At 45.3% G+C, this 27,789-nt stretch overlaps 1 protein-coding gene across 1 annotated transcript in view; it reads right to left on the bottom strand.

The window, feature by feature from the left end:
• CELSR3 (cadherin EGF LAG seven-pass G-type receptor 3) overlaps positions 1-27,789 on the bottom strand; it is a 115,616-nt gene that overhangs the window by 63,003 nt on the left and 24,824 nt on the right. The window contains exon 2 of the mRNA XM_069736338.1: positions 21,903-22,541. Coding sequence (XP_069592439.1) covers positions 21,903-22,541 — 639 coding nt within the window. The remainder of the gene's footprint in view (positions 1-21,902; positions 22,542-27,789) is intronic.

The raw sequence follows: 27,789 nt of genomic DNA, 5'->3' as shown, positions 1-27,789 counted from the left end.
TGGATAGCTTGTAGTGTCTGAGGCTAGACAAAAAGTCAATGGTTTGTACGTTGTCTTAGCACATCAAAGAGTTGAGCGGATAGAATTATCCCTATAAGCATGTTCTCCGGGACTAATAATTAACAGATTAGTATATTAAATACCAATTAAGTGTAACAAAAATGTAAATTCTCAAGTGGGGGGTCTGCCCGGAATGGAATGAAAGTGCATGACAGAACGGTTTCTTCAGTTTGACAGAGGATGTCTTTGACCCTTTTGGTGCTGGTGAGATGCTCAGCATGAAATTCAGGAGGCCAGATATTCCTGACTTCTTACAGGAAATAAAAGGGTGAATAAGGCCTCCTCCTGAGAAGTGAGAGTTAATTAAGACCTGTGTAGTGAGAGTCTGATCTTATCCAGGCACAATCCCTTTATTGATCCTCTTTCCTGAATTAAGAAATACATTAACAGAGTTCTCAGACTCACAACATTTCTTCATCCTAAGCAGAAAACCTTACCAGAAATAAAGCAAGGGTGGACATATGCTAGTTGTACATAGAGGACAGTATTATAGTAGTTATATTCTTGTACATAGGGGCAGTATTATAGTAGTTATATTCTTGTACATAGGGGCAGTATTATAGTAGTTATATTCTTGTACATAGGGGCAGTATTATAGTAGTTAAATTCTTGTACATAGGAGCAGTATTATAGTAGTTATATTCCTGTACATAGGGGGCAGTATTATAGTAGTTATATTCTTGTACATAGGGGCAGTATTATAGTAGTTATATTCTTGTACATAGGGACAATATTATAGTAGTTATATTCTTGTACATAGGGGCAGTATTATCGTAGTTATATTCTTGTACATAGGAGGCAGTATTATAGTAGAAATATTCTTGTACATAGGGGCAATATTATAGTAGTTATATTCTTGTACATAGGAGCAGTATTATAGTAGTTATATTCTTGTACATAGGGGGCAGTATTATAGTAGTTATATTCTTGTACATAGGAGGCAGTATTATAGTAGAAATATTCTTGTACATAGGGGCAATATTATAGTAGTTATATTCTTGTACATAGAGGGCAGTGTTATAGTAGTTATATTCTTGTATATGGGGCAGTATTATAGTACTTATATCCTTGTATATGGGGCAGTATTATAGTAGTTATATTCTTGTACATAGGAGCAGTATTACAGTAGTTATTGCGGTAGTTATATTTTTGTACATAGGAGCAGTATTATAGTAGTTATATTCTTGTACATAGGGGCAGTATTATCGTAGTTATATTCTTGTACATAGGGGCAGTATTATAGTAGTTATATTCTTGTATATAGGGGCAGTATTATCGTAGTTATATTCTTGTACATAGGGGCAGTATTATCGTAGTTATATTCTTGTACATGGGAGCAGTATTATAGTAGTTATATTCTTGTACATAGGGGGCAGTATTATAGTAGTTATATTCTTGTACATAGGGGCAGTATTATAGTAGTTATATTCTTGTACATAGGAGGCAGTATTATAGTAGAAATATTCTTGTACATAGGGGCAGTATTATAGTAGTTATATTCTTGTATATGGAGCAGTATTATAGTACTTATATCCTTGTATATGGGGCAGTATTATAGTACTTATATCCTTGTATATGTGGCAGTATTATAGTAGTTATATTCTTGTACATAGGGGTTAGTATTATAGTAGTTATATTCCTGTACATAGGAGCAGTATTACAGTAGTTATTACGGTAGTTATATTTTTGTACATAGGAGCAGTATTATAGTAGTTATAATATTGTTTATAGGGGCAGTATATAATATATATATATTATGTACTAGTTATATTCTTGCATATATTGGCAATACTAGAGAATTTAAATTATATCACTATAGTAGAAAAAATCTGTCAGCTATGCTTCTTCTGATCCACTGCTTTACAGCCATTTGTGGGATATAATGGGCCCGTCCCAGTGACATGTTATAGGTTAGATAATGACCGCGCTATATTGCCTTGGGTGTGAATGACTATCGGTAGTCTTCTCACAAGACTGGCAGGTTCACAGGTTTCCTACAATTTAAAGCTCTTATCTCTACAGATGAACTCTCCTTAGTGCCACTAATGGATTCCTGCTTATTCCTTCCAGCTATGCGTCTGGAATAATTGACAGATGATTGAATGATGAACAATATAATCTCAGATCCGGATTATATATAAAATCAGAAGAGTATTGTCAGAAAATATCCAGATATTAAAAAACACAGCCTGTATTGGTGAAAAGCAAAGAAATGTTAATTGGCACAAACCATAGGTAGCCGATGTTGCACAGGGAATAGCATAAAATGTATATCCATCCATGACCAGTGTTATATCTGCTATACAACTGCAATGTGGCTGCCCAATCCTAGCCTCTGTCATAAGGTGTGGAAAGAGAGAAGGCATTGATTGTGATAGGAGGACGATTTGAATTTTACGAAGAATGATGACGCTCCTCCCCTGAGTAAAAGACCCGCCCAGGAGGAACGTGAATGTGTCACTTTGCTTGCAAGGTACCATAGCCCCAAACAATGGGACCAGTACTATATACTGGGCAAATAAATAACGTAGGCAACCTGATCTCCTGAAATCTAGTTTACATTGGTGCATTATAGGCCTGTTTCCTTCTAAGTTGCTTACAGTTTCGCCATTTCATATTGTTCCTGATTGAATTTTCTGCTTTAATTGATAAGATTTCCTTTGTTGATTTCTCCCTGAATTATGGATGTTTTTCGATGCGGCGCAGAAAATCGGGAAACGTGAAGCAGATACCAGCATGAAATGTTAACTGGATTGCAGATGGTTTCTTATGGCCGGGGTTAATTATTGCAGGCTTAGCTTATCTTACAAATAATTACACGTTACAGAAGAATTCAATAGATTTGTTTTTTGAGGCTTTCGTGCATGTTCCCAGTTTTTTTTTCTGATTTGATTTCCATTTTTTTTACGGTTAATGTATGCATGTGCGGGGAAATCGCTGCAGACGCCTTCATTAATGTTGGCCTGTCAGCACCGTGTGTGCCAGTAAAGGCTGGGGGGTGGGGATAAAGGAAGGGATGCCACAGTCTGCCAGGCACAATATGATTTATGATTGCACACCGTCAGCACGCTCCCTCCGTTCTCCATTCACTTGACGACAAGCTGCACCCACCTGATAGTTGGGCGCACCTGGCACATGGTATCTGCAGCCTAAACCCTCATTTTACCCATACAGCAAAAGTGAACCCAGGAGAGCTGGTGACTCTCAGGAGCCTCTTCCCAAAAATGTGCAAAACTAGAAACATGGTCTGGTATAATATTAAGGGGGAGTAATGAGGCACAAGACATGGCTGGGGAGTGCCAACGAGGCACTGGGCACAGGATCAGAAAAATGTCTGTCTTCCTCCCAAATCAGCTCTGTACCTGTCCGTAGGTCCTACAGCTTAGCTCCAATCACTTAAAAAAAAAATACAGGTTGCAATGACAAACGCAACCTGTGAACAAGGGTGGCACTGTTTTTTTGAAGACGACAGACATGAAGATTGAAGAAAGATCTAGTTAGTACTGATCTTCACCATTAGGTATAGGCTGAAGACAGGTGGGAACGGCCTCGGTGCCATTTTGTACAAGTTGGGTGAGAAGATCTTTACATTTTTTTTTTTTGAGGGATAACGTCACTGCCGTAAAGGGGAGCCCCGCTACCCTGCAGGTTATGACGTGACCAGAGGTGTAATTCGCTCTTGGGGCATAATACAAAATCAGTCACAGGGACCCCACCTGCCTTGTGCCATTTATAACACTGGTGTCTTCTGATGTGGCAGAGGATGCAATTGGCACAAGGCCGGTGGGGTCCAGGTGTCCACAGGTCTGATAAATGAGAACTACGCTTCCCCCTACAAGAAATATCTCTTTCCAGATCACCAGGAAAGAAGCAAATCTTCCCCATCTTCCATCTTTTGCATTGAAATCACGTAGTCCCCACTGTACGTTCACGGAAACGTCGCTTCCTCTGAGGGGGACCACCCTGGGTCCGAGGATCTTACTCCATCCGTCCATATCTCTCATCTATGTATCTTTGCCTCATTAGAGGATTGCCAATGGGTGATTGCATATCCATAATTACCGAGCGTCTTCAATAATGGGATGGCGGTATATCTGATGAACCAATCAGGATTGTCCCAAACAATGATCCAATTAACTGATATTGATGTCTGGCTGTGGAAAATGGTTTAATCAAATCCAACGTCAATGGTGACTGCTCGTAAAGGTCCAACAAATATCAACCTTCCTAATCCGATTGTTCACCCCATGAAGATAAGTGGCGGCAAAGTGAGTGGTCACAAAGTGAGTGGTCACAAAGTGAGTGGTCGCTTATCAGCAAGTCCTATCGAGCCGGCGGACATATTTATAGGAAAGTTTGGGTTTATGGCTGTTGGGTAAAGACAAGTTTATGGTCAGTTTTAGGCCTAAGCGATAAGAATATTTCATGGTGGTTTCCTGAGACAGACGAGGGCTTAAGAGGGCAATTAAAGGCATTAGATAAAAGTCAGCCGAACATGCAGAGGGTTGTATGGGGTCCGTCTAATTCTTCCCTGACAGACGATCCAGGATGTTGATCCTTTTATTCTGCGCAGACATAAGCCGCACCTAAAAGCCTCATAGAAATCATAGCAGCGCCCAGCCGAGCCGACCGTTTCTGTGTATGGAAGACTCGAGAGAACCTGTTGGCGAAACCAAGATAGAAAGCTATGGACCTATATTCTATTAACTTTTCATAGACTCTGCAATGAGTGTCACGTTATGGCGGTATTATCTCCTAACTGCAATGCTTTTAAGGGAGTCTATGGGGCCAAAATACTGACCTATAGGAAGTTCATGTGTCGACGTACGTTTTATAACTGTCCCAAATTTCCCTCGAAAATGAGCAGTGTCCTGGGCCTAAAAGGGTGCGGGGTTTACATGTGTCCAGGCGGTATTGGGGCAGGACTGAAGTGGAGCTAAGCTGCCAATGTTGGTACTACGGTCGTCCCTGGCATAAGCTCTGTAATGTGCTGTCGTAGGTAGACGCCATTGTAAGCTCAATTATTCAGCCTCATTATATCTGTCTGTAAGCCGATTATAACTTGGGTTCAGCGGCCAAGAAGATTGTGCTGTTGATTATGCAGATATAAAACCCAATCAGGAGTAATTACTAATCCTTTAATTATAAGGACACAGATCAGATGGCCAGAACTCCGTCACGGGTCCGCGTCTGATAGACCCTCGGCCTAGGCCATATTGGCCAGTTACCCATAATGCCGTGCGTCAGTTTCCGGTTGGAACCTAAAGTGTTAAACAAAGATTTGCCCAAGCAAGTCGTCTAAACAGAAACACATCACTGCCGCCGGTGCTCCCAGCCTCTGAAGCGAGGGGTTTTAAATTAATAATCCTTTATCTTTCTCAAGCACAAGACATTCCTTTAGGAATCGAAAATGGAAATGTTCGGCAAGCAGGAACACATTCCTTTAATCCTATGTACCGCCTGGAGCTGGCGATACCGATGGAACCACGTAAAGATCCGGGGACCGAAGGGCAACAGCTTAACAAGGGTTAAGGAGAGCGTTTATGTGGGTTAAGGGCGGAGAGGAAGGCATTTATAAAGAACAATGCACTTTTTCGAGGGGGAACGCGGAGTTCTTGGAAATTAGCTTTGCGTACTGCTGGCTGCAAGACAAGAGCAGGAAATGTAATCATGTCTCCTCTGGACGTGTTCTTTATCCATTTTACTAAAATACAGATGTTACTATTATCACCGGGAGCTACATACCGCGCTGCAGCCCATCAGTAAGCATTTACTGCCCACGGTCTGCCAGCAGGGGGCGCTGTGTATTTATAACGTGGCTCAGCTGGGGGGAGCAGCTGACAGGCACCTGTTATATAACTTTTGGTTCTTTAAGGGCCACTAGATCCAACATTGCTGGCATCAGATATCCGCCTCCTCGCAAGCTTTGCGGCACAGGAGGTGATCGGGTGCATCGGTTTTCTACCCATATTCGTTCTCTGGGGGATCAGCATTGGCCTGGTGATAATGACGATGCAACAGGGGAGCAGGAAGGGGTGTCCAAAAATTATACACCTGCAATGCAAAACTACCTCCCAACTAGTAGCTCTTGGATGAGAAGCAGGTTATCATTATGGATGATCCCACCGAGCAGACGTTAATAGCCGGTCCCCATCTTAGGCCATCCACGTATATATTCAATTTTTACCTAAAAGTTTGGACACACCTTCTCATTTTAAAGATTTTTCTGTATTTTCATGACTATAAAAATTGTACATTCACACTGAAGGCATCAAAACTATGAATTAACACATGTGGAATTATATACTTAACAAAAAAGTGTGAAACAACTGAAATTATGTCTTATATTCTAGGGTATTCAAAGTAGCCACCTTTTGCTTTGACTACTTTGCACACTCTTGGCATTCTCTTGATGAGCTTCAAGAGGTAGTCACCGGGAATGGTTTTCACTTCACAGGTGTGCCCTGTCAGGTTTAATAAGTGGGATTTCTTGCCGTATAAATGGGGTTGGGACCATCAGTTGTGTTGTGCAGAAGTGTGGTGGATACACAGCTGATAGTCCTACTGAATAGACTTAGAATTTGTATTATGTCAAGAAAAAAGCAGCTAAGTAAAGAAAAACGAGTGGCCATCATTACTTTAACCCCTTCATGACCCAGCCTATTTTGACCTTAAAGACCTTGCCATTTTTTGCAATTCTGACCAGTGTCCCTTTATGAGGTAATAACTCGGGAACGCTTCAACGGATCCTAGCGATTCTGAGATTGTTTTCTCGTGACATATTGGGCTTCATGTTAGTGGTAAATTTAGGTCGATAATTTTTGCGTTTATGTGTGAAAAAATTGGAAATTTGGTGAAAATTTTGAAAATTTCGCAATTTTCAAATTTTGAATTTTTATTCTGTTAACCCCTTCCCGACCTTTGACGCCACGTAGGCGTCATGAAAGTCGGTGCCATTCCGACCCATGACGCCTATGCGGCGTCATGGAAAGATCGCGTCCCTGCAGATCGGGTGAAAGGGTTAACTCCCATTTCACCCGATCTGCAGGGACAGGGGGAGTGGTAGTTTAGCCCAGGGGGGGTGGCTTCACCCCCTCGTGGCTACGATCGCTCTGATTGGCTGTTGAAAGTGAAACTGCCAATCAGAGCGATTTGTATTATTTCACCCATTATAACGGGTGAAATATTACAATCCAGCCATGGCCGATGCTGAAATATCATCGGCCATGGCTGGAAATACTAGTGTGCCCCCACCCCACCCCTCCGATCGCCCCCCCAGCCCTCCGATCTGGCCGGTACACTGCTCCGGCTCCCCTCCGTCCAGTGCTCCGCTCCCCCCCGTGCTCTTGTCCGCTCCCCCCGTGCTCCAATCACCCCCCCTGCACTCCGATCCACCCCCCCCGGTGCTCCGTTCCACCCCCCCGTGCTCCATTCCAGCCCCCCCGTGCTCCGTTCCACGCCCCCCGTGCTCCGTTCCACCCCTCCCGCACTCCGATTCCCCCCCCCCGTGCTCCGATTCTCCCCCCGTGGTCCCCCCCCACCCCATCATACTTACCGATCCAGCCGGGGTCCCGTCCGTCTTCTCCCTGGGCGCCGCCATCTTCCAAAATGGCGGGCGCATGCGCAGTGCGCCCGCCGAATCTGCCGGCCGGCAGATTCGTTCCAAAGTGCATTTTGATCACTGAGATATAATCTATCTCAGTGATCAAAATAAAAAAAATAATAAATGACCCCCCCCCTTTGTCACCCCCATAAGTAGGGACAATAAAAAAATAAAGAAATTTTTTTTTTCCACTAATGTTAGAATAGGGTTAGGGGTAGGGTTAGGGTTAGGGTTAGGGCTAGGGTTAGGGTTAGGGCTAGGGGTAGGGTTAGGGCTAGGGGTAGGGGTAGGGTTAGGGCTAGGGGTAGGGGTAGGGTTACGGTTAGGGCTAGGGTTAGGGTTTCGGTATGTGCACACGTATTCTGGTCCTCTGCGGATTTTTCCGCTGCGGATTTGATAAATCCGCAGTGCTAAACCGCTGCGGATTTATGGCGGATTTACCGCGGTTTTTCTGCGCATTTCACTGCGGTTTTACAACTGCGATTTTCTATTTGAGCAGTTGTAAAACCGCTGCGGAATCCGCACAAAGAAGTGACATGCTGCGGAATGTAAACCGCTGCGTTTCCGTGCAGTTTTTCCGCAGCATGGGCACAGCGATTTTTGTTTCCCGTAGGTTTACATTGAACTGTAAACTCATGGGAAACTGCTGCGGATCCGCAGCGTTTTCCGCAGCGTGTGCACATACCTTTAGAATTAGGCTATGTGCACACGGTGCGAATTTGGCTGCGGATTCGCAGCAGTGTTCCATCAGGTTTACAGTACCATGTAAACATATGGAAACCAAATCCGCTGTGCCCATGGTGCAGAAAATACCACGCGGAAACGCTGCGTTGTATTTTCCGCAGCATGTCAATTCTTTGTGCGGATTCCGCAGCGTTTTACACCTGTTCCTCAATAGGAATCCGCAGGTGAAATCCGCACAAAAAACACTGGAAATCCGCGGAAAATCCGCAGGTAAAACGCAGTGCCTTTTACCCGCGGATTTTTCAAAAATGGTGCGAAAATATCTCACACGAATCCGCAACGTGGGCACATAGCCTTAGGGTTAGGGTTGGAATTAGGGTTGTGGTTATGGTTAGGGGTGTGTTGGGGTTAGGGTTGTGGTTAGGGGTGTGTTGCGGTTAGGGTTGTGTTTAGGGTTATGGCTACAGTTGGGATTAGGGTTAGGGGTGTGTTGGGGTTAGTGTTGGAGGTAGAATTGAGGGGTTACCACTGTTTAGGCACATCAGGGGTCTCCAAACGCAACATGGCGCCACCATTGATTCCAGCCAATCTCGTATTCAAAAAGTCAAATGGTGCTCCCTCACTTCCGAGCCCTGACGTGTGCCCAAACAGTGGTTTACCCCCACATATGGGGTACCAGCATACTCAGGACAAACTGCGCAACAATTACTGGGGTCCAATTTCTCCTGTTACCCTTGTGAATCAAAAAAAATGCTTGCTAAAACATAATTTTTGAGGAAAGAAAAATGATTTTTTATTTTCACGGCTCTGCGTTGTAAACGTCTGTGAAGCACTTGGGGGTTCAAAGTGCTCACCACATATCTAGATAAGTTCCTTGGGGGGTCTAATTTCTAAAATGGGGTCACTTGTGGGGGTTTCTACTGTTTAGGCACACCAGGGGCTCTGCAAACGCAACGTGACACCCGCAGACCATTCCATCAAAGTCTGCATTTCAAAAGTCACTACTTCCCTTCTGAGCCCCGACGTGTGCCCAAACAGTGGTTTACCACCACTCATGGGGTATCAGCGTACTCAGGAGAAACTGGACAACAACTTTTGGGGTCCAATTTCTCCTGTAACCCTTGGGAAAATAAAAAATTCTGGGCTAAATAATTATTTTTGAGGAAAGAAAACGTATTTATTATTTTCACGGCTTTGCATTATAAACTTCTATGAAGCACTTGGGGGTCAAAGTGCTCACCACACATCTAGATAAGTTCCTTTCGGGGTCTAGTTTCCAAAATGGGGTCACTTGTGGGGGGTTTCTACTGTTTAGGCACATCAGGGGCTCTGCAAACGCAACGTGACGCCCGCAGAGCATTCCATCAAAGTCTGCATTTCAAAACGTCACTACTTCAATTCCAAGCCCCGGCATGTGCCCAAACAGTAGTTTACCCCCACATATGGGGTATCACCATACTCAGGAGAAACTGGACAACAAATATTGGGGTCAAATTTCTCCTGTTACCCTTGGGAAAATTAAAAAATTCTGGGCTAAATAATTATTTTTGAGGAAAGAAAACGTATTTATTATTTTCACGGCTCTGCATTATAAACTTCTATGAAGCGCTTGGGGGTTCAAAGTGCTCACCACACATCTAGATAAGTTCCTTTCGGGGTCTAGTTTCCAAAATGCGGTCACTTGTGGGGGGTTTCTACTGGTAAGCCACATCAGGGGCTCTGCAAACGCAACGTGACGCCCACAGAGCATTCCATCAAAGTCTGCATTTCAAAACGTCACTACTTCACTTCCGAGCCTCGGCATGTGCCCAAACAGTGGTTTACCCCCACATATGGGGTATCAGCGTACTCAGGAGAAACTGGACAACAACTTTTGGGGTCCAGTTTCTTCTGTAACCCTTGGGAAAATAAAAAATTCTGGGCTAAATAATTATTTTTGAGGAAAGAAAACGTATTTATTATTTTCACGGCTCTGCATTATAAACTTCTATGAAGCACTTGGGGGTTCAAAGTGCTCACCACACATCTAGATAAGTTCCTTTGGGGGTCTAGTTTCCAAAATGGGGTCACTTGTGGGGGGTTTCTACTGTTAAGCCACATCAGGGGCTCTGCAAACGCAACGTGACGCCCACAGAGCATTCCATCAAAGTCTGCATTTCAAAACGTCACTACTTCACTTCCGAGCCCCGGCATGTGCCCAAACAGTGATTTACCCCCACATATGGGGTATCAGCGTACTCAGGAGAAACTGGACAACAACTTTTGGGGTCAAATTTCTCCTGTTACCCTTGGGAAAATGAAAAATTGCAGGCTAAAAGATCATTTTTGAGAAAATAATTTTTTTTTTTTTTTCATGGCTCTGCGTTATAAACTTCTGTGAAGCACTTGGGCGTTCAAAGTCCTCACCACACATCTAGATTAGTTCCTTTGGGGGTCTAGTTTCCAAAATGGTGTCATTTCTGGGGGATCTCCAATGTTTAGGCACACAGGGGCTCTCCAAACGTGACATGGTGTCCGCTAATGATTGGAGCTAATTTTCCATTTAAAAAGCCAAATGGCGTGCCATCCCTTCCGAGCCCTGCCGTGCGCCCAAACAGTGGTTTACCCCCACATATTGGGTATCTGCGTACTCAGGACAAACAGGACAACAATATTTGGGGTCCAATTTCTCCTATTATCCTTGGCAAAATAGGAAATTCCAGGCTAAAAAATCATTTTTGAGGAAAGAAAAATTATTTTTTATTTTCATGGCTCTGCGTTATAAACTTCTGTGAAGCACCTGGGGGTTTAAAGTGCTCAATATGCATCTAGATAAGTTCCTTGGGGGGTCTAGTTTCCAAAATGGGGTCACTTGTGGGGGAGCTCCAATGTTTAGGCACACAGGGGCTCTCCAAACGCGACATGGTGTCCGCTAACAATTGGAGCTAATTTTCCATTCAAAAAGTCAAATGGCGCGCCTTCCCTTCCGAGCCCTGCCGAGTGCCCAAACAGTGGTTTACCCCCACATATGAGGTATCGACGTACTCGGGAGAAATTGCCCAACAAATTTTATGATCCATTTTACCCTACTGCCCATGTGAAAATGAAAAAATTGAGGCGAAAAGAATTTTTTGTGAAAAAAAAGTACTTTTTCATTTTTACAGATCAATTTGTGAAGCACCTGAGGGTTTAAAGTGCTCACTAGGCATCTAAATAAGTTCCTTGGGGGGTCTAGTTTCCAAAATGGGGTCACTTGTGGGGGAGCGCCAATGTTTAGGCACACAGGAGCTCTCCAAACGCGACATGGTGTCCGCTAACGATGGAAATAATTTTTCATTCAAAAAGTCAAATGGCGCTCCTTCCCTTCCGAGCCTTACCATGTGCCCAAACAGTGGTTTACCCCCACATGTGAGGTATTGGTGTACTCAGGAGAAATTGCCCAACACATTTTAGGATCCATTTTATCCTGTTGCCCATGTGAAAATGAAAAAATTGAGGCTAAAAGAATTTTTTTGTGAAAAAAAAGTACTTTTTCATTTTTACGGATTAATTTGTGAAGCACCTGGGGGTTCAAAGTGCTCACTATGCATCTAGATAAGTTCCTTGGGGCGTCTAGTTTCCAAAATGGGGTCACTTGTGGGGGAGCTCCAATTTTTAGGCACACGGGGGCTCTCCAAACGTGACATGGTGTCCGCTAAAGAGTGGAGCCAATTTTTGATTCAAAAAGTCAAATGGCGCTCCTTCCCTTCCAAGCCCTGCCGTGCGCCCAAACAGTGGTTTACCCCCACATATGAGGTATCAGCGTACTCAGGACAAATTGGACAACAACTTTCGTGGTTCAGTTTCTCCTTTTACCATTGGGAAAATAAAAAAATTGTTGCTAAAAGATAATTTTTGTGACTAAAAAGTTAAATGTTCATTTTTTCCTTCCATGTTGCTTCTGCTGCTGTGAAGCACCTGAAGGGTTAATAAACTTCTTGAATGTGGTTTTGAGTACCTTGAGGGGTGCAGTTTTTAGAATGGTGTCACTTTTGGGTATTTTCAGCCATATAGACCCCTCAAACTGACTTCAAATGTGAGGTGGTCCCTAAAAAAATGGTTTTGTAAATTTCGTTGTAAAAATGACAAATCGCTGGTCAAATTTTAACCCTTATAACTTCCTAACAAAAAAAAATTTTGTTTCCAAAATTGTGCTGATGTAAAGTAAACATGTGGGAAATGTTATTTATTAACTATTTTGTGTCACATATCTCTCTGGTTTAACAGAATAAAAATTAAAAATGTGAAAATTGCGAAATTTTCAAAATTTTCGCCAAATTTCCGTTTTTATCACAAATAAACGCAGAATTTATTGACCTAAATTTACCACTAACATGAAGCCCAATATGTCACGAAAAAACAATCTCAGAACCGCTAGGATCCGTTGAAGCGTTCCTGAGTTATTACCTCATAAAGGGACACTGGTCAGAATTGCAAAAAACGGCAAGGTCTTTAAGGTCAAAATAGGCTGGGTCATGAAGGGGTTAAACCAGAGAGATATGTGACACAAAATAGTTAATAAATAACATTTCCCACATGTCTACTTTACATCAGCACAATTTTGGAAACAATTTTTTTTTTTGCTAGGAAGTTATAAGGGTTAAAATTTGACCAGCGATTTCTCATTTTTACAACGAAATTTACAAAACCATTTTTTTTAGGGACCACCTCACATTTGAAGTCAGTTTGAGGGGTCTATATGGCTGAAAATACCCAAAAGTTACACCATTCTAAAAACTGCACCCCTCAAGGTACTCAAAACCACATTCAAGAAGTTTATTAACCCTTCAGGTGCTTCACAGCAGCAGAAGCAACATGGAAGGAAAAAATGAACATTTAACTTTTTAGTCACAAAAATGATCTTTCAGCAACAATTTTTTTATTTTCCCAATGGTAAAAGGAGAAACTGAACCACGAAAGTTGTTGTCCAATTTGTCCTGAGTACGCTGATACCTCATATGTGGGGGTAAACCACTGTTTGGGCGCACGGCAGGGCTTGAAAGGGAAGGAGCGCCATTTGACTTTTTGAATGAAAAATTGGCTGCACTCTTTAGCGGACACCATGTCACATTTGGAGAGCCCCCGTGTGCCTAAAAATTTGAGCTCCCCCACAAGTGACCCCATTTTGGAAACTAGACGCCCCAAGGAACTTATCTAGATGCATAGTGAGCACTTTGAACCCCCAGGTGCTTCACAAATTGATCCATAAAAATGAAAAAGTACTTTTTTTTCACAAAAAATTCTTTTAGCCTCAATTTTTTCATTTTCACATGGGCAACAGGATAAAATGGATCCTAAAATTTGTTGGGCAATTTCTCCTGAGTACACCGATACCTCATATGTGGGGGTAAACCACTGTTTGGGCACATGCTAAGGCTCGGAAGGGAAGGAGCGCCATTTGACTTTTTGAATGAAAATTATCTCCATCGTTAGCGGACACCATGTCACGTTTGGAGAGCCGCCGTGTGCCTAAACATTGGAGCTCCCCCACAAGTGACCCCATTTTGGAAACTAGACCACCCAAGGAACTTATCTAGATGCATATTGAGCACTTTGAACCCCCAGGTGCTTCACAAATTGATCCATAAAAATGAAAAAGTACTTTTTTTTTCACAAAAATTTTATTTTAGCCTCAATTTTTTTCATTTTCACATGGGCATCAGGATAAAATGGATGCTAAAATTTGTTGGGCAATATCTCCTGAGTACACCGATACCTCACATGTAGGCGTAAACCACTGTTTAGGCGCACGGCAAGGCTCGGAAGGGAAGGAGCGCCATTTGACTTTTTGAATGAAAAAATAGCTCCAATCTTTAGCGGACACCATGTCACGTTTGGAGAGCCGCCGTGTGCCTAAACATTGGAGCTCCCCCACATATGACCCCATTTTGGAAACTAGACCACCCAAGGAACTTATCTAGATGCATATTGAGCACTTTGAACCCCCAGGTGCTTCACAAATTGATCCATAAAAATGAAAAAGTACTTTTTTTTCACAAAAATTTTATTTTAGCCTCAATTTTTTTCATTTTCACATGGGCATCAGGATAAAATGGATGCTAAAATTTGTTGGGCAATATCTCCTGAGTACACCGATACCTCACATGTAGGCGTAAACCACTGTTTAGGCGCACGGCAAGGCTCGGAAGGGAAGGAGCGCCATTTCACTTTTTGAATGAAAAATTAGCTCCAATCGTTAGCGGACACTATGTTGTGTATGGAAGGTATGTAGTTTATGTCAGGTTGGTGTGTGTGTGGTGTAGTATTCACCACACACACACACACCTGACGTACACTATACCACACCACACCAAACTGACGTACACTACGCCATACACACCCTGACACTACGTCAGGTTGGGTTGTGTAGTGTTTGTTAGGTTGGGGTGTGGTGTAGTGTACGTCAGGTAGGTGTGTGTGGTGTAGTGTACACCACACACACACACACACACACACACACCAACCTGACGTACACTATACCACACCACACACCAACCTGATGTACACAACGCCACACACACCAATCTGACACACTACGTCAGGTTGGTGTGTGTGGTGTAGTGTATGTCAGGTTGGGGTGTGGTGTAGTGTACATCAGGTAGGTGTGTGTGGTGTACTGTACACCACACACACACACACACCAACCTGACGTACACTATACCACACCACACACCAACCTGATGTACACAACGCCACACACACCAATCTGACACACTACGTCAGGTTGGTGTGTGTGGTGTAGTGTATGTCAGGTTGGGGTGTGGTGTAGTGTACGTCAGGTAGGTGTGTGTGGTGTACTGTACACCACACACACACACCAACCTGACGTACACTATACCACACCACACACCAACCTGATGTACACTACGCCACACACACCAATCTGACACACTACGTCAGGTTGGTGTGTGTGGTGTATTGTATGTCAGGTTGGGGTGTGGTGTAGTGTACGTCAGGTAGGTGTGTGTGGTGTACTGTACACCACACACACACACCAACCTGACGTACACTATACCACACCACACACCAACCTGATGTACACTACGCCACACACACCAATCTGACACACTACGTCAGGTTGGTGTGTGTGGTGTAGTGTATGTCAGGTTGGGGTGTGGTGTAGTGTACGTCAGGTTAGTGTGTGTGTGTGGTGTTGTGTATATCAGCCTGGTGTGGGTGAGTTCTGTAGTGGAATATCAGGATGTGGCTAGTCCATGGACGTGTGATGAATTCTGAAGCATTCATTCAAACACAGTCCAGGTTTGTCGGGACACGTTTCACATTGGAAACGAGTTTCCCTTCTTATCCCCCTTTTATAGCACACCCGGCACCTTTTTTTTGCTCTCCCCTCACAGGGAAAATGTTGCACCGGTACCATACGGGAACCTTGAGTTCCAGCAGTGCTGGGGCCCGCTCCTTCCTCGTCTCCAAACATCAGGGCCTTTATCACCGCCTCCTGGAACTGAAGGAAGGTGTACCACACCTTCGTTTTCCGCATGGCACTATAGGGCTGGAGGACTTGATCAGAAAGATCAACTCCCCCCATGTGTTTGTTGTACCCCAGGGCACAGTCCGGTTTGTGGACCTGTGCTGGGGTACCTCGAACAGTGCTGGCCGTGGTGCCGGGACCATGGATTGTTGTCAAGAAAAAGACGTCCCTTTTGTCTTTGAACTTGACCGCAAGCATGTTGCCACTACATTGGGCCCGGCTCTCACCCTTTGGGAGAACCTGCTCAATTAGTGACAAAGGGAGACCCCTCTTGTTTCTGCGCACAGTACCGCAAGCAACGGTAGCTCTGGCAGAGAGGGACTGAAAGAGTGGGATGCTTGTATAAAAGTTATCAACGTACAGATGGTAACCTTTATCAAGCAGTGGGTGAACCAAATCCCACACTATTTTCCCACTCACCCCCAGAGCAGGTGGACAATCTGGGGGCTGGATACTGCTGTCCTTTCCTTGATAAACTCTAAAGCTGAGAGTGTACCCTGAGGTACTCTCACAGATCTTGTAGAGTTTTATCCCGTACCTCGCCCTTTTGCTTGGCAGGTACTGACGGAACTGAAGCCTCCCTTTGAAGTGGATGAGGGATTCATCCACACAAATTTCCCTTTGGGGAATGTACACTTCAGCAAACTTGTTGCTGAAGTGTTCGATGACCGGCCGAATTTTGAACAATCTATCAAAATTCGGGTCATCGCGAGGAAGGATGTCCGTATTGTCCCTAAAGTGGAGAAATTTATGAATCGCCTCAAAACGTTTGCGATTCATAACCATGCCAAATACTGGAGTTTGATATAAAATATCAGTACTCCAGTATTGGCGAAGTTCTGGTTTCTTCACAATTCCCATGTGAAGGACCAGTCCCCAATATTTCATCATTTCTACGGAGTCAACGGGCTTCCAAGTAGTAAATGATGAACTTGGGTTTTGGGCAAAAAATTGCAGGGCGTACAAATTTGTTTGCTCCACCATGAGACTGACGATTGACTCCGAGAAAAAGACTTTGAAAAAGTCTATCTCCCGGAGGTTGGCAGTCTCAAATTGGATTCCTGATTGGGGAATGAAATCAGGAATCCGTGGAGCAAAGTTTTCAGGGACGGGGGTCCAGACGGGGGCACTAGTGCTAGGTTGGGCATCACTAGCACTAGGTTGGGGGTCACTTACACTTGGCTCCGACTCTCCTCCCCTGGGCTCCGGCTCCCCTCCCCTGGGCTCCGGACGATTTCTCGGCCTGCGACATCTTGGGGGTGGCGAGTCGGTGTCACTAGAAGAGGAAGAGTGGGAGGAGTACAGAAAAGTGGGGTCCTCTCCCTCACTATCAGCTTCGGAGGCAAGAAAGGAATATGCCTCCTCAACTGAGTACAGCCTTTGTGACTGGGATGACTGGGATGAGCGGGACATTGTGTGTGTGGTGCGTGTGCGTGTGTAAAAAAAAATCTAAACTTTATTATAGTGTTGCGTGTGCGTGTGTATGTGTGAGTGTTTGGTGCAACTCTTCTGCAGGAGGAGGCTATCAGGTGCGGGGAGCTGTCAGACGCGTGTGGGGGCTGTCAGGCGCATGGGGGCTGTCAGGCGCGGGGGGCTGTCAGGCGCGGGGGGCTGTCAGGCGCGGGGGGACAGGAGGGGGCTGAGGAGATGCAGCGTCAGATGGAGATGAAGCTGGCAGCAGCAGGTGATCAGGGGGGCAGGAGGTGATCAGGGGGGCAGGGGGTGATCAGTGGGTGATCAGGGGGGCCAGGGGGTGATTAGCGGTGATCACTGAAGAGGGTGATCACCAGGGCAGGAGGGGCTGACAGACACAGGGGCGGTAGCAGAGAAGAAAACGCAGCAGCAGCAGCAGGTGATAAAGGGGGGCAGAGGGGTGATCAGGTAGACGGGGGGGGGGGGGCAGGGGGTGATCAGGGGGGGCAGAGGGTGATTAGCGGTGATCACTGAAGAGGGTGATCACCAGGGGAGGGGCTGACAGACGCAAACGCGGTAGGAGAGAAGAAAACACAGCAGCAGCAGTGGGTGATGAAGGGGGGCAGAGGGGTGATCAGGTGGACAGTGGGGGGGCAGGGGGTGATCGGGGGGGTAGGGGGTGATCAGGGGGGGCAGGGGGTGATTAGCTGAAGATCACTGAAGAGGGTGATCACCAGGGGAGGAGGGGCTGACAGACGCAGGGGGCAGTAGGAGAGAAAACACAGCAGCAGCAGCAGCAGGTGATAAAGGGGGGAAGGGGGTGATCAGGTGGACAGGGGGGGGGCAGGGGGTGATCGGGGGGTAGGGGGTGATCAGGGGGGGGGGGGCAGGGGGTGATTAGTGGTGATCACTGAGGAGGGTGATCACCAGGGGAGGAGGGGCTAACAGATGCAGGGGGCGATAGGAGAAAAGAAAGTAGAGCAGCAGCAGGTGATAAAGGGGGGCAGGGGGTGATCAGGTGGACAGGGGGGGCAGGGGGTGATCGGGGGGGTAGGGGGTGATCGGGGGGGGCAGGGGGTGATTAGTGGTGATCACTGAGGAGGATGATCACCAGGGGAGGAGGGGCTAACAGATGCAGGGGGCGATAGGAGAAAAGAAAATAGAGCAGGAGCTGGTGATAAAGGGGGGCTGGGGGATGATCGGGGGGGGCAGGGGGGAGGGAGCGGAGGTTGGGGGGAGTGGAGGACAGGAGAGGGGAGGTACCTGTCCTCAGCAGCAGCGGTGGTACTGGCGGTAGCAGTGGGGGAGGCGGCGGTGGCAGTGGGGGATACGGCGGCGGCGCTCTGAAGATGTGTGCGGCGGCTGCGGCGGCGATCGCGGAGTCTGGGGGGGCAGGTGAGCAGTCGGGCACCTCGCACCTCAGCTTCCACGGATGGGATGAAGCTGAGGAGCGAGGCAGACGCTGTTTTTCTCCTCCCCTCCAGCTCTGATTGGAGTGCTAACGTCACATGGACGCTAGCTCCAATCAGAGCTGGAGGGGGTTAAAAAAAGGTCAGCAGCGGTGATCGTAGACCCGGGGGGGCAAAGCCACCCCCCCTGGGGTGAAGTACAGGTCCCCCTGCACCTGCGGGTACGGTGACATTTGAATGACCCCGGTCACCGGACCCGCAGGGAAGCATTCCCGCCATGACGCCACATAGGCGTCATGGGTCGGAATGGCACCGACTTTCATGACGCCTACGTGGCGTCATGGGTCGGGAAGGGGTTAAGAAATTATGGTCAGTCAGTCTTAAAAATTGGGAAAACTTTGAAAGTGTCCCCAAGTTCAGTGGCAAAAACCATCAAGCGCTACAAAGAAACTGGCTCACATGAGGACCGCCCCAGGAAAGGAAGACCAAGAGTCACCTCTGCTTCTGAGGATAAGTTTATCCGAGTCACCAGCCTCAGAAATCGCAGGTTAACATCAGCTCAGATTAGAGACCAGGTCAATGCCACACAGATTTCTAGCAGCAGACACATCTCTACAACAACTGTAAGAGGAGACTTTGTGCAGCAGGCCTTCATGGTAAAATAGCTGCTAGGAAACCACTGCTAAGGACAGGCAACAAGCAGAAGAGACTTGTTTGGGCTAAAGAACACAAGGAATGGACATTAGACCAGTGGAAATCTGTGCTTTGGGCTGATGAGTCCAAATTTGAGATCTTTGGTTCCAACCACCGTGTCTTTGCGTGATGCAGAAAAGGTGAACGGATGGACTCTAAATGCCTGGTTCCCACCATGAAGCATGGAGGAGGAGGTGTGGTGGTGTGCGGGTGCTTTGCTGGTGACACTATTGGGGATTTATTCAAAATTGAAGGCATACTGAACCAGCATGGCTACCACAGCATCTTGCAGCGGCATGCTATTCCATCCGGTTTGCATTTAGTTGGACCATCATTTATTTTTCAACAGGACAATGACCCCAAACACCCCCCCAGGCTGTGTAAGGGCTATCTGACCAAGAAGGAGAGTGATGGGGTGCTGCGCCAGATGACCTGGCCTCCACAGTCACCAGACCTGAACCCAATCAAGATGGTTTGGGGTGAGCTGGACCGCAGAGTGAAGGCAAAAGGGCCAACAAGTGCTAAGCATCTCCGGGAACTCCTTCAAGATTGTTGGAAAACCATTCCCGGTGACTACCTCTTGAAGCTCATCAAGAGAATGCCAAAAGTGTGCAAAGCAGTCATCAAAGCAAAAGGTGGCTACTTTGAAGAACCTAGAATATAAGACCTACTGTAACTTCAGTTGTTTCACACTTTTTTGTTAAGTATATAATTCCACATGTGTTAATTCATAGTTTTGATGCCTTCAGTGTGAATGTACAATTTTCATGGTCATGAAATTACAGAAAAATCTTTAAATGAGAATGTGTTTCCAAACTTTTGGTCTGTACTGTATATATATTCATGGGAAAGCTGGGTGACAACTAAGCTGGGTGCCGCATGCACTAACGCAATCAGATGTGTCATTCAGGACTCTGGGAAAGCTGCGTGGCAGCCCTCCGGGTAGTGAAAGCGACATAACTGAGAGCAGATTTCTCAGACGTTTATCATGTGTGTGATGAGATACCTCCCCGTCTCCAGGTGGTTTCTGCATATCTTGCAAACGTTTCTTATTTATTTTCCTGGGAGAAGCGGCACAAGCGCCTGCATTCATTCTACGACTTGGCCACGTGCATTCATCTTCCGTAATTCCCTGGACGCTGCTTAGAATTCAGCACCGTCTCCATGATGGTAAACAGCCGTACTGGGCAAACACCGTACAGCACATGTTGGCTTCATTGTCAGCTAGCCGACCACACAGAGCTCCCCCGAGGGAACGCGGCGCGCTAATCTATAATGTTTGCTGAGCCCGACTCAAGAGAACGTAACGTAAAGCATTTCACCGCTCGACCAGTCAACCATCGTATTATGTGAACAAGCAAAAAGAAAAACTTTACTGTCAGTTTTTAGAATATATTGATAGTGATGGGTAATTCAGCGCTGATCCTTGAAGACACTGGCACCAAACACTTTACAACACTTTCTGCTTCTGCCTGACCAAGTCAAGTGGCTCATTGAGAGGTCCTCCAAAAGTCCACGGCTGCAGCTGTAGGGCCGCTGACGGGGAAGTTACCAGACACCTCTGATCGCAGGTTATCTCCATGGAGAACAAAAGGATTGGGCATGCTAAAATTCAATTTGCCCAACCTTTTATTCTCTTGCAGATCGAGCTTTGGAACAGACAGTATACATTAGATATTCAGCTGGTCCCATCATTATCGCAAGATTTTGCCGACCTTCTAGTTCAACGTATGGCCATAGACTTTAGGAGACCATTTTTCCGATTGGCATTATGACTACTGTGGATTAAAAAGGTTTGCAGGACCCTAGTCCAGTGGCCACACTGATAGTTTGGGGCCACCGGACCAGAACCCTGCATACCTCCTACTTCCTGCAGCTTTCCCGAGGCCTCTTCTGAGTAGTACAATACGTCATGCATGCCGCAGATAGGAGGTTTCTTAATATCTGGTCTGGTGGCCACAGAAAGCCAACGTGGCCACTGGACTAAGCTCCTGAGAATCTTTTTGCTCAACTCTAATTATTACATTTAATAGATGTGACTTAAAAAAGTAACCCAAAAAGGATAATATTGGACACCTGACTCTTGCGATTCTTCCAAATGTGATATACAGTTTTCACAAACATAGGTCAACTGGAGAGACCGAGCAGAAACCTAATTTTCCTCATTTTTTCTGCTCTCCAATGGTGAATATAAAGGCTGGAAATGCATCCAACCAATAAAGTCGTCAAATCAGCCAAAGATGTCCCCACATCCGTCACAAATGCCTGAATGCTGGCCATGAACACCATTGTGTTAGCACAACGTATCAACTACAGCTTTGCAATGGCATCATATTATGCCACCTTACCAACATATAGCTCTATAGAGGCATCATGCAAGCCTCCGATATAATACCAACATGACCACCGTGTAGATCTTGACACTGCCATTTAAGCTCATAGTGCCACTATGTTAGCCCATTACGCCACCATTATGCCACCGCACAACCTCATAGCTCTCGTCAGTCCACTGGAGGGACCCACAAACACTGACCTGTGAAGCGATCCAGGCATATACACGTGTAGCCTCCTTCTCTTCTGGCACAGACGCCTCCATTTTGACAAGGGTTGGAGTAACAAAGGTTAATCTCCATTTCACAATAATCCCCGGTGAAACCTTGAGGACATCGGCAACGTAAACCAGTGATGGGGTGAATTGGACGGAAAAGTATGGACTCGGAAGCAATGAACGGTGCTGAGCTGTCAAATTTGAGCACAGATATACACTTCATGTAGTTCTCACAGGGTTCACGTAGACAGACGTTATCATCGAACGGCAGGACCTCAAGCATGGAGGCCGAGGTGAGCGTCATCCTCTTCATGTATAGCTGCTCCTGGAGGTCTTCTGAGCTGAAAAACTGTGAGCGGTCTCCTTGGGGAAGAAGGGCAGAGAAGCTGACGTTGAGTATGGAGCTCTTCACGTCGGTGTCGTTCTGGATGTTGAAGATGAAGATGTCTTCCTTCGGGGTGGCCAACACGGTGGATACTCCCTCCAAAAAACTGGTCAACAAGGGGGACAGGAAGCGCTCCTGAGACATGTTCTCCAGACGAACCGTGATACTGTTGGACAACATGTCTTCTGTGATGATGAGGACACGCAGGACACATTGAGCAGTCACACTATGGATCCCATCTACAGAAGAGACAAGAAGAAGACAACGTTGCGGTATCATTAAATTTTCATATCTAGAACGTTAACTTTTTGGATTATTTCCGCTTTGTCAATTTTCCAGAATACTAAAAAAAAAAAAATCATCCCTAACTTTTCTCCCCATTATGTCCACTCTTGCCTAGTCACCCAAAGTTGCCAACAGTCCTGATTTTTTTTTTTGAGACAGTCCCATGATTTCGTAAGATGGTACCACGTTTCTAAATATGTTGGAGGCTATCTAAGGACAAACAGGAGCAAGACTTAAACTGTAAGCCATTGATGAGGATTAGGAACTCATTTCTGATTTTCGCTTTTCAAAAAGTGCGCCACATCTGTCCACAGGTTATGTCCGGTACTGCAGCTCAGCCGCTTTCATGACAATGAAGTGTAACACCAGATATCACCCATGGACAAGAGAGGCGCTGTTTCTAGAAGGAAGCAGCCACGTCTTTCTAACTCTGGACTACCGTTTTCAAAAATAGCGCCTCACCTGTCTACAGGTTGAGTCTGGGATTGCAACTTAGTTCAATTAAATAGTATGGGGTTGATCTGCAATACCAGATACAACCTGTGTACAAGTGTTGGGCTGTTTTTGGAAGAACGCTGCAATTTTTGTTTATCTTCTATAACCACTTTATCCAGGGTCACCTGCGTTTTCTAAAAATGTGTTTAACTAAAAAAAATGGGTCGAATAGAGTTTCATTTAATTCTAGATCAATCACTTTGATGCTGTTAGTGCAAGTTAAAAATGTAAAACCTTAAAACAGAAGCAAAAATTCACCAAAAATATTACATTTTCACATATTTTTTATTTTAACAATTTTTTTTTTGCGTGGTGATTTAAAAATGTCAAATCCACTTCCTGATTTTTTTTTTTTTTTTTTGCTGAACTCCATTTTTTCTGACCATGTTCATAAGAGTCTCTCGACAAACATGTAATAAATGCCATAAAAGAAAGCTAAAAAAAATAACTGCCTGAGAAAAGATTTATCCGTCATCTCTCCTCAGATATTCATCATGAGACGGGAAAGTAGAAAACTACCTCTTCTGCTAAACACCCGAGGCCGTCACACTCCCTTCAGGTTCAAAGCCATTGATTTCCCTTCATACGTAGAGAAGAAAAACGAGAAGCGGCCGAGAGAACATAAAGAGGCGATATCCCGAGTACACGGATACACGTATGGCTCATGGGGGCGGCAGACAACGGGATCGTAGCTGTGATCAACTCCGATGAGGGCCAACGTGCTCTACGGGCCAACATTATGTATGTGACCCCACTTGGCGGACAGGTCCATACTGCTCAAGGGTACTGATACGGTGCCACCGTAAATGCCCCCTATGGGCAGAAGTTCTAACATCACATGTATTTGGGGAAGCAGCAAAAAGACACAAATCCTCATTTATAACAAGTTATTACTAGAAAAAAGTGTTGCTCATGGCCACCATAACAAGAGGGGACACCTTACTGGCTGCTACGGCCGTGTATACTCGCCCCTTTCTCTGCGGCCATGGCGGACGACCACTGACTATAACCATAGACACAGTGGCTATTGTCCCTTAGAGCAAAGCTCCTGGGTGTTCCCGAATTCTCAACTGGCCTGAACTTTTTGGAATTTAGTCACCAGGTCATCAAAGGACGTGAATGCCCTGTGTCCTCGAGGTTTAAAGGCTGTGTGATTTACAGTCCCGGTAATTTGGTGAGTCAGGAAAGTTATTATTTCGGCTGCGCCGTATAAATGATTTATAACTACAGTAAAAGCCTTCTCTTAAGTAACATTACTCCATTGACTTTGTGAGAATGGATTAGACCTTGCTCCCTCCGTATATGTGGGGTGCAGAGCACGTTACCATCCATTACACCTGGGGATGGCGTTAAAATAAAGTGGGGACGGATCCAAGGCTCTATTGGGGACCAGTTCTGCAGTGATAATAGGATCCAGCCATATCAGAGCTTGTACAGGATTAGAAAAGCAGGACTGATTTATGGCAAAAACAGCGCCACACCTGTCCACAGGCTGTGTGCGGTATTGCAGTTTATCCCTATTTGTTCAACTAAGTTTGGCCAAAATATCTGACACAACCATCGAAAGAGGTGATGCTGTTTTGTGCAAGAAATCGGAAATGATTGCAGTCATTTTAAACCCCTATCCGAACAGTAAATGCATTTATTCAATATAGCTGGAAGATGGGAAATATTTCATATTATTTTTACGATTGCAATTCCTGTTCTGACCACCAGGTGGGTCATACCAATCCAAGTGTAATTTATAGCGCTGTGTAGTTTGTACATTATCGCGGGCAGGAACCATTTATACACCAGAACTCCTGCTATTCATTATTTAAAAGGAATTTCAAAAGGTAATATTCAGAATAAGTACCGAAAAATATTTGCTTGTCTTGGTTTATATTAGCCAATCTGTTAGGCATTATTGGATATTCTTAGGAGGGGAATAAAGCTGAATCCTGCATGTCAAGCTGATTTTTTTTCTGATTCTAGCTGCCTGCAGCCACCACTAGAGGGCGCAATAAACTTAGGTTATGCAAAAAGCTCATAAGTGCCCCCTGTGGTGGCTGCAGTCAGCTTGACCCATTATAGGGGTATAATATATATATTATATATATATATAGGGGTGTTGTCCAGTAATCGCCCCCTTTGTGATGACCCCTTCTAGACTAGATATGTGGTAATATAGAAGCGGTTTGTATAAGTGCCTAATTAGGACTTGCCGCTCAGGAATCTAGAAAAGCTGAATGACAGGGAGAGTGGCAATTGTGGTTATAATGATTGATTCCCAGATTCATTTTAGAAGCATTGCCCTTTAAGAGCGTCTAGAAGCTCCAGATCGATATAAGAAGAATCAAAAACAAGTGACAAACTTAATGAAAGTTTTCCTTCCCTTTGATCTGATTGATAACAGATTGTCGCTGGAAGAAGCCGAGATGATTTTTATGTGAGCTCTTCAGCTCGATGTGGATTCTCAATAAACTGTTTAATCTCCCGGCCGAGAAGCTGAATGTTCTGCCCTTTAGGATTCGCCCGGCAGCTCGTCAATATTTTCGGCCACCCCTTTGTGGCAATGTAGTTATTGATCAGCCGGGGTCTCTCTTAGGCACATTGACGGTCGCTGCGGACCTCTCCGCTCATAATAAATACATCAATCATTATTCTTCCTATCCAATAAAGAGCGGTTCAATGTTTCAGAGGCAATAAGTCATTTCCACTGAAGGATATTCCTGGTATATTGGGTAAATCTGTGAGTGAGATTTAAAGGGACATCACAGAAAACTCCAAAAATTGCAGCCCCGGATGCAGAATTACTTTCTGATTAAATTAATTATTTTCTCAGGTTCAAATATCGAGGCCCATAAGACTGTTCATCCTGGTCCTCCTAGTTCATTCCAGCATGACTGACCCTGTGCAATAATGCCCCATCTCCCTGTGGCCCTATAATGGCAGCCATCGGTGGGTTTCACTTGAGTATTTGGTACTTTCTCTAAGGAAAAATAAAGCGTCATATTAAGGAGCAGCAGTGACTCTCTGCGCCTCCATACAGCATCTGTGCATGCAACTTTCCCAAAATCTTTGTGTCTAATATGTCCTATTAATCATATGAATCTCCATAAAGGGGTTTTACAAACATGGCTGTATTTTTTTTCTTATAAAAAAAAAAAAACAGCACCACCCCTGTCCACAGGTAGTGCCTGGAATTACAACTAATCTATGGAGATGAGGTGCAGAGCCAGATGCAACCATGGACAGATGAGAAAATGTATTTAAAATATATATATATACGGTATATCCATATTTTTCAAATATTGAACGTCCCTACATGCACACATAAAACAATTGAGTTCAGCATAAAGATTTGCAGGACTTTGGAGTAGTGGCCACAGTGGTAGTCCATAGCCTTCGGACCAGTACTACCTGCCATCATCCCCAGCGCCTCTTCTGAAAAATGTGTGGCACTACGATGACGCTGCGCTGGGTCTAATCAGAAGAGGCACCACAGATCCCAGCTCGTAGGAGGTTTGCAGGGCTCTTGCCTGGCGACTACTGATGTGGCCACTAAACCAGGGCCCTATTAATTTTTGATAATCATTTAAAGAATTTAGTTAATTAATCTGAAGTAGCAGCACCTATATTCATTACAATAAAATCCTTAGGGGTCTATTATTGCCCCTCAGTATCTGCACAGAGAGAATGTCCTTCCCTACCCCCTATACAATAAATCCAGCCTTGTTCTTCCCTATATATTCATTCCCCGGTTTCTTTCGGCCAACTTATATATGCCGCACTGACCTCTGGGGACACAATCCCAGCCCATGGATAGTGAAAAGGCTCCAGAGAATGGCTTCTATTTCCAGACTCTGGACAGACAATGGAGAATCAGAAATATTTGGGCCTTTGGCAACGACAAAACGAAAAAAACATGAAAAATTCCTGCCCTGCCCTCCAGCCATTTAGGCACAATGCGCCCCTCTCTGTGACACACTGAATGGCCCCTACCTAATTACTGGGCCTCAGAGTCGTCGGGGGTGCCATACTCCAGCTACAGGGAGGCCTCGTACAAAAAAAAGCAGCAGCACAGGAATCGGCTGCCAGCGGGAAAAGGAAAAAGTGAAAGGTCCGGCGAACAATGGCGGATGGTAACAAAGGCACAACGAGCATTGGGGAGGCCCAGAATTCAGCGTAACAGATCTGAATAGTAGACGCCACCGAATACAATAGACATCGGTGCATGTTTAATTAACCTTTCAGCTGCCAGTCATCCCCTGAAGCATGCATGTATCAATGCAATGACATTAAATGTCAGCGGCGGTCTATCCAAGCTGTCATGTGTACCCGCTCAACCATCAAGGGACAGGTACGACGAAGCAATAATGTAACATTGCTATGTGCCTGGAATACACAGGCAGGGCCTCACGTAGTAGCGGGCTAATGCATTCGGCAGATTGTTCGCAGCCTACCCCCCTGTCCAAAGACAGATAAAGTCATTCCAATTTATTACACCGGGGCCACCGAAGCGAGCACTCGCCTTGAAAGAGCGGCATGAAAATGAGCGGTCTGTCTGAGTGTCTATCTCCACCGGAGCACGAGGCCCGGCCCGTTTGATAGGGGCTCATGAAAGACAAGCTGAGAACTTTTGAAATGGCGCAACAAAGGGATCGGGAATAATTATAGCGTTTGAAGAGCCATCCCAAGCTCTTTATTTTTCCCCAGTAATGACAT

Source organism: Ranitomeya imitator, chromosome 8 (genome assembly GCF_032444005.1).
Source record: "Ranitomeya imitator isolate aRanImi1 chromosome 8, aRanImi1.pri, whole genome shotgun sequence".
Classification (NCBI taxonomy): Eukaryota; Metazoa; Chordata; class Amphibia; order Anura; family Dendrobatidae; genus Ranitomeya; species Ranitomeya imitator.
This window is presented reverse-complemented; position numbering and strand designations above follow the sequence as displayed.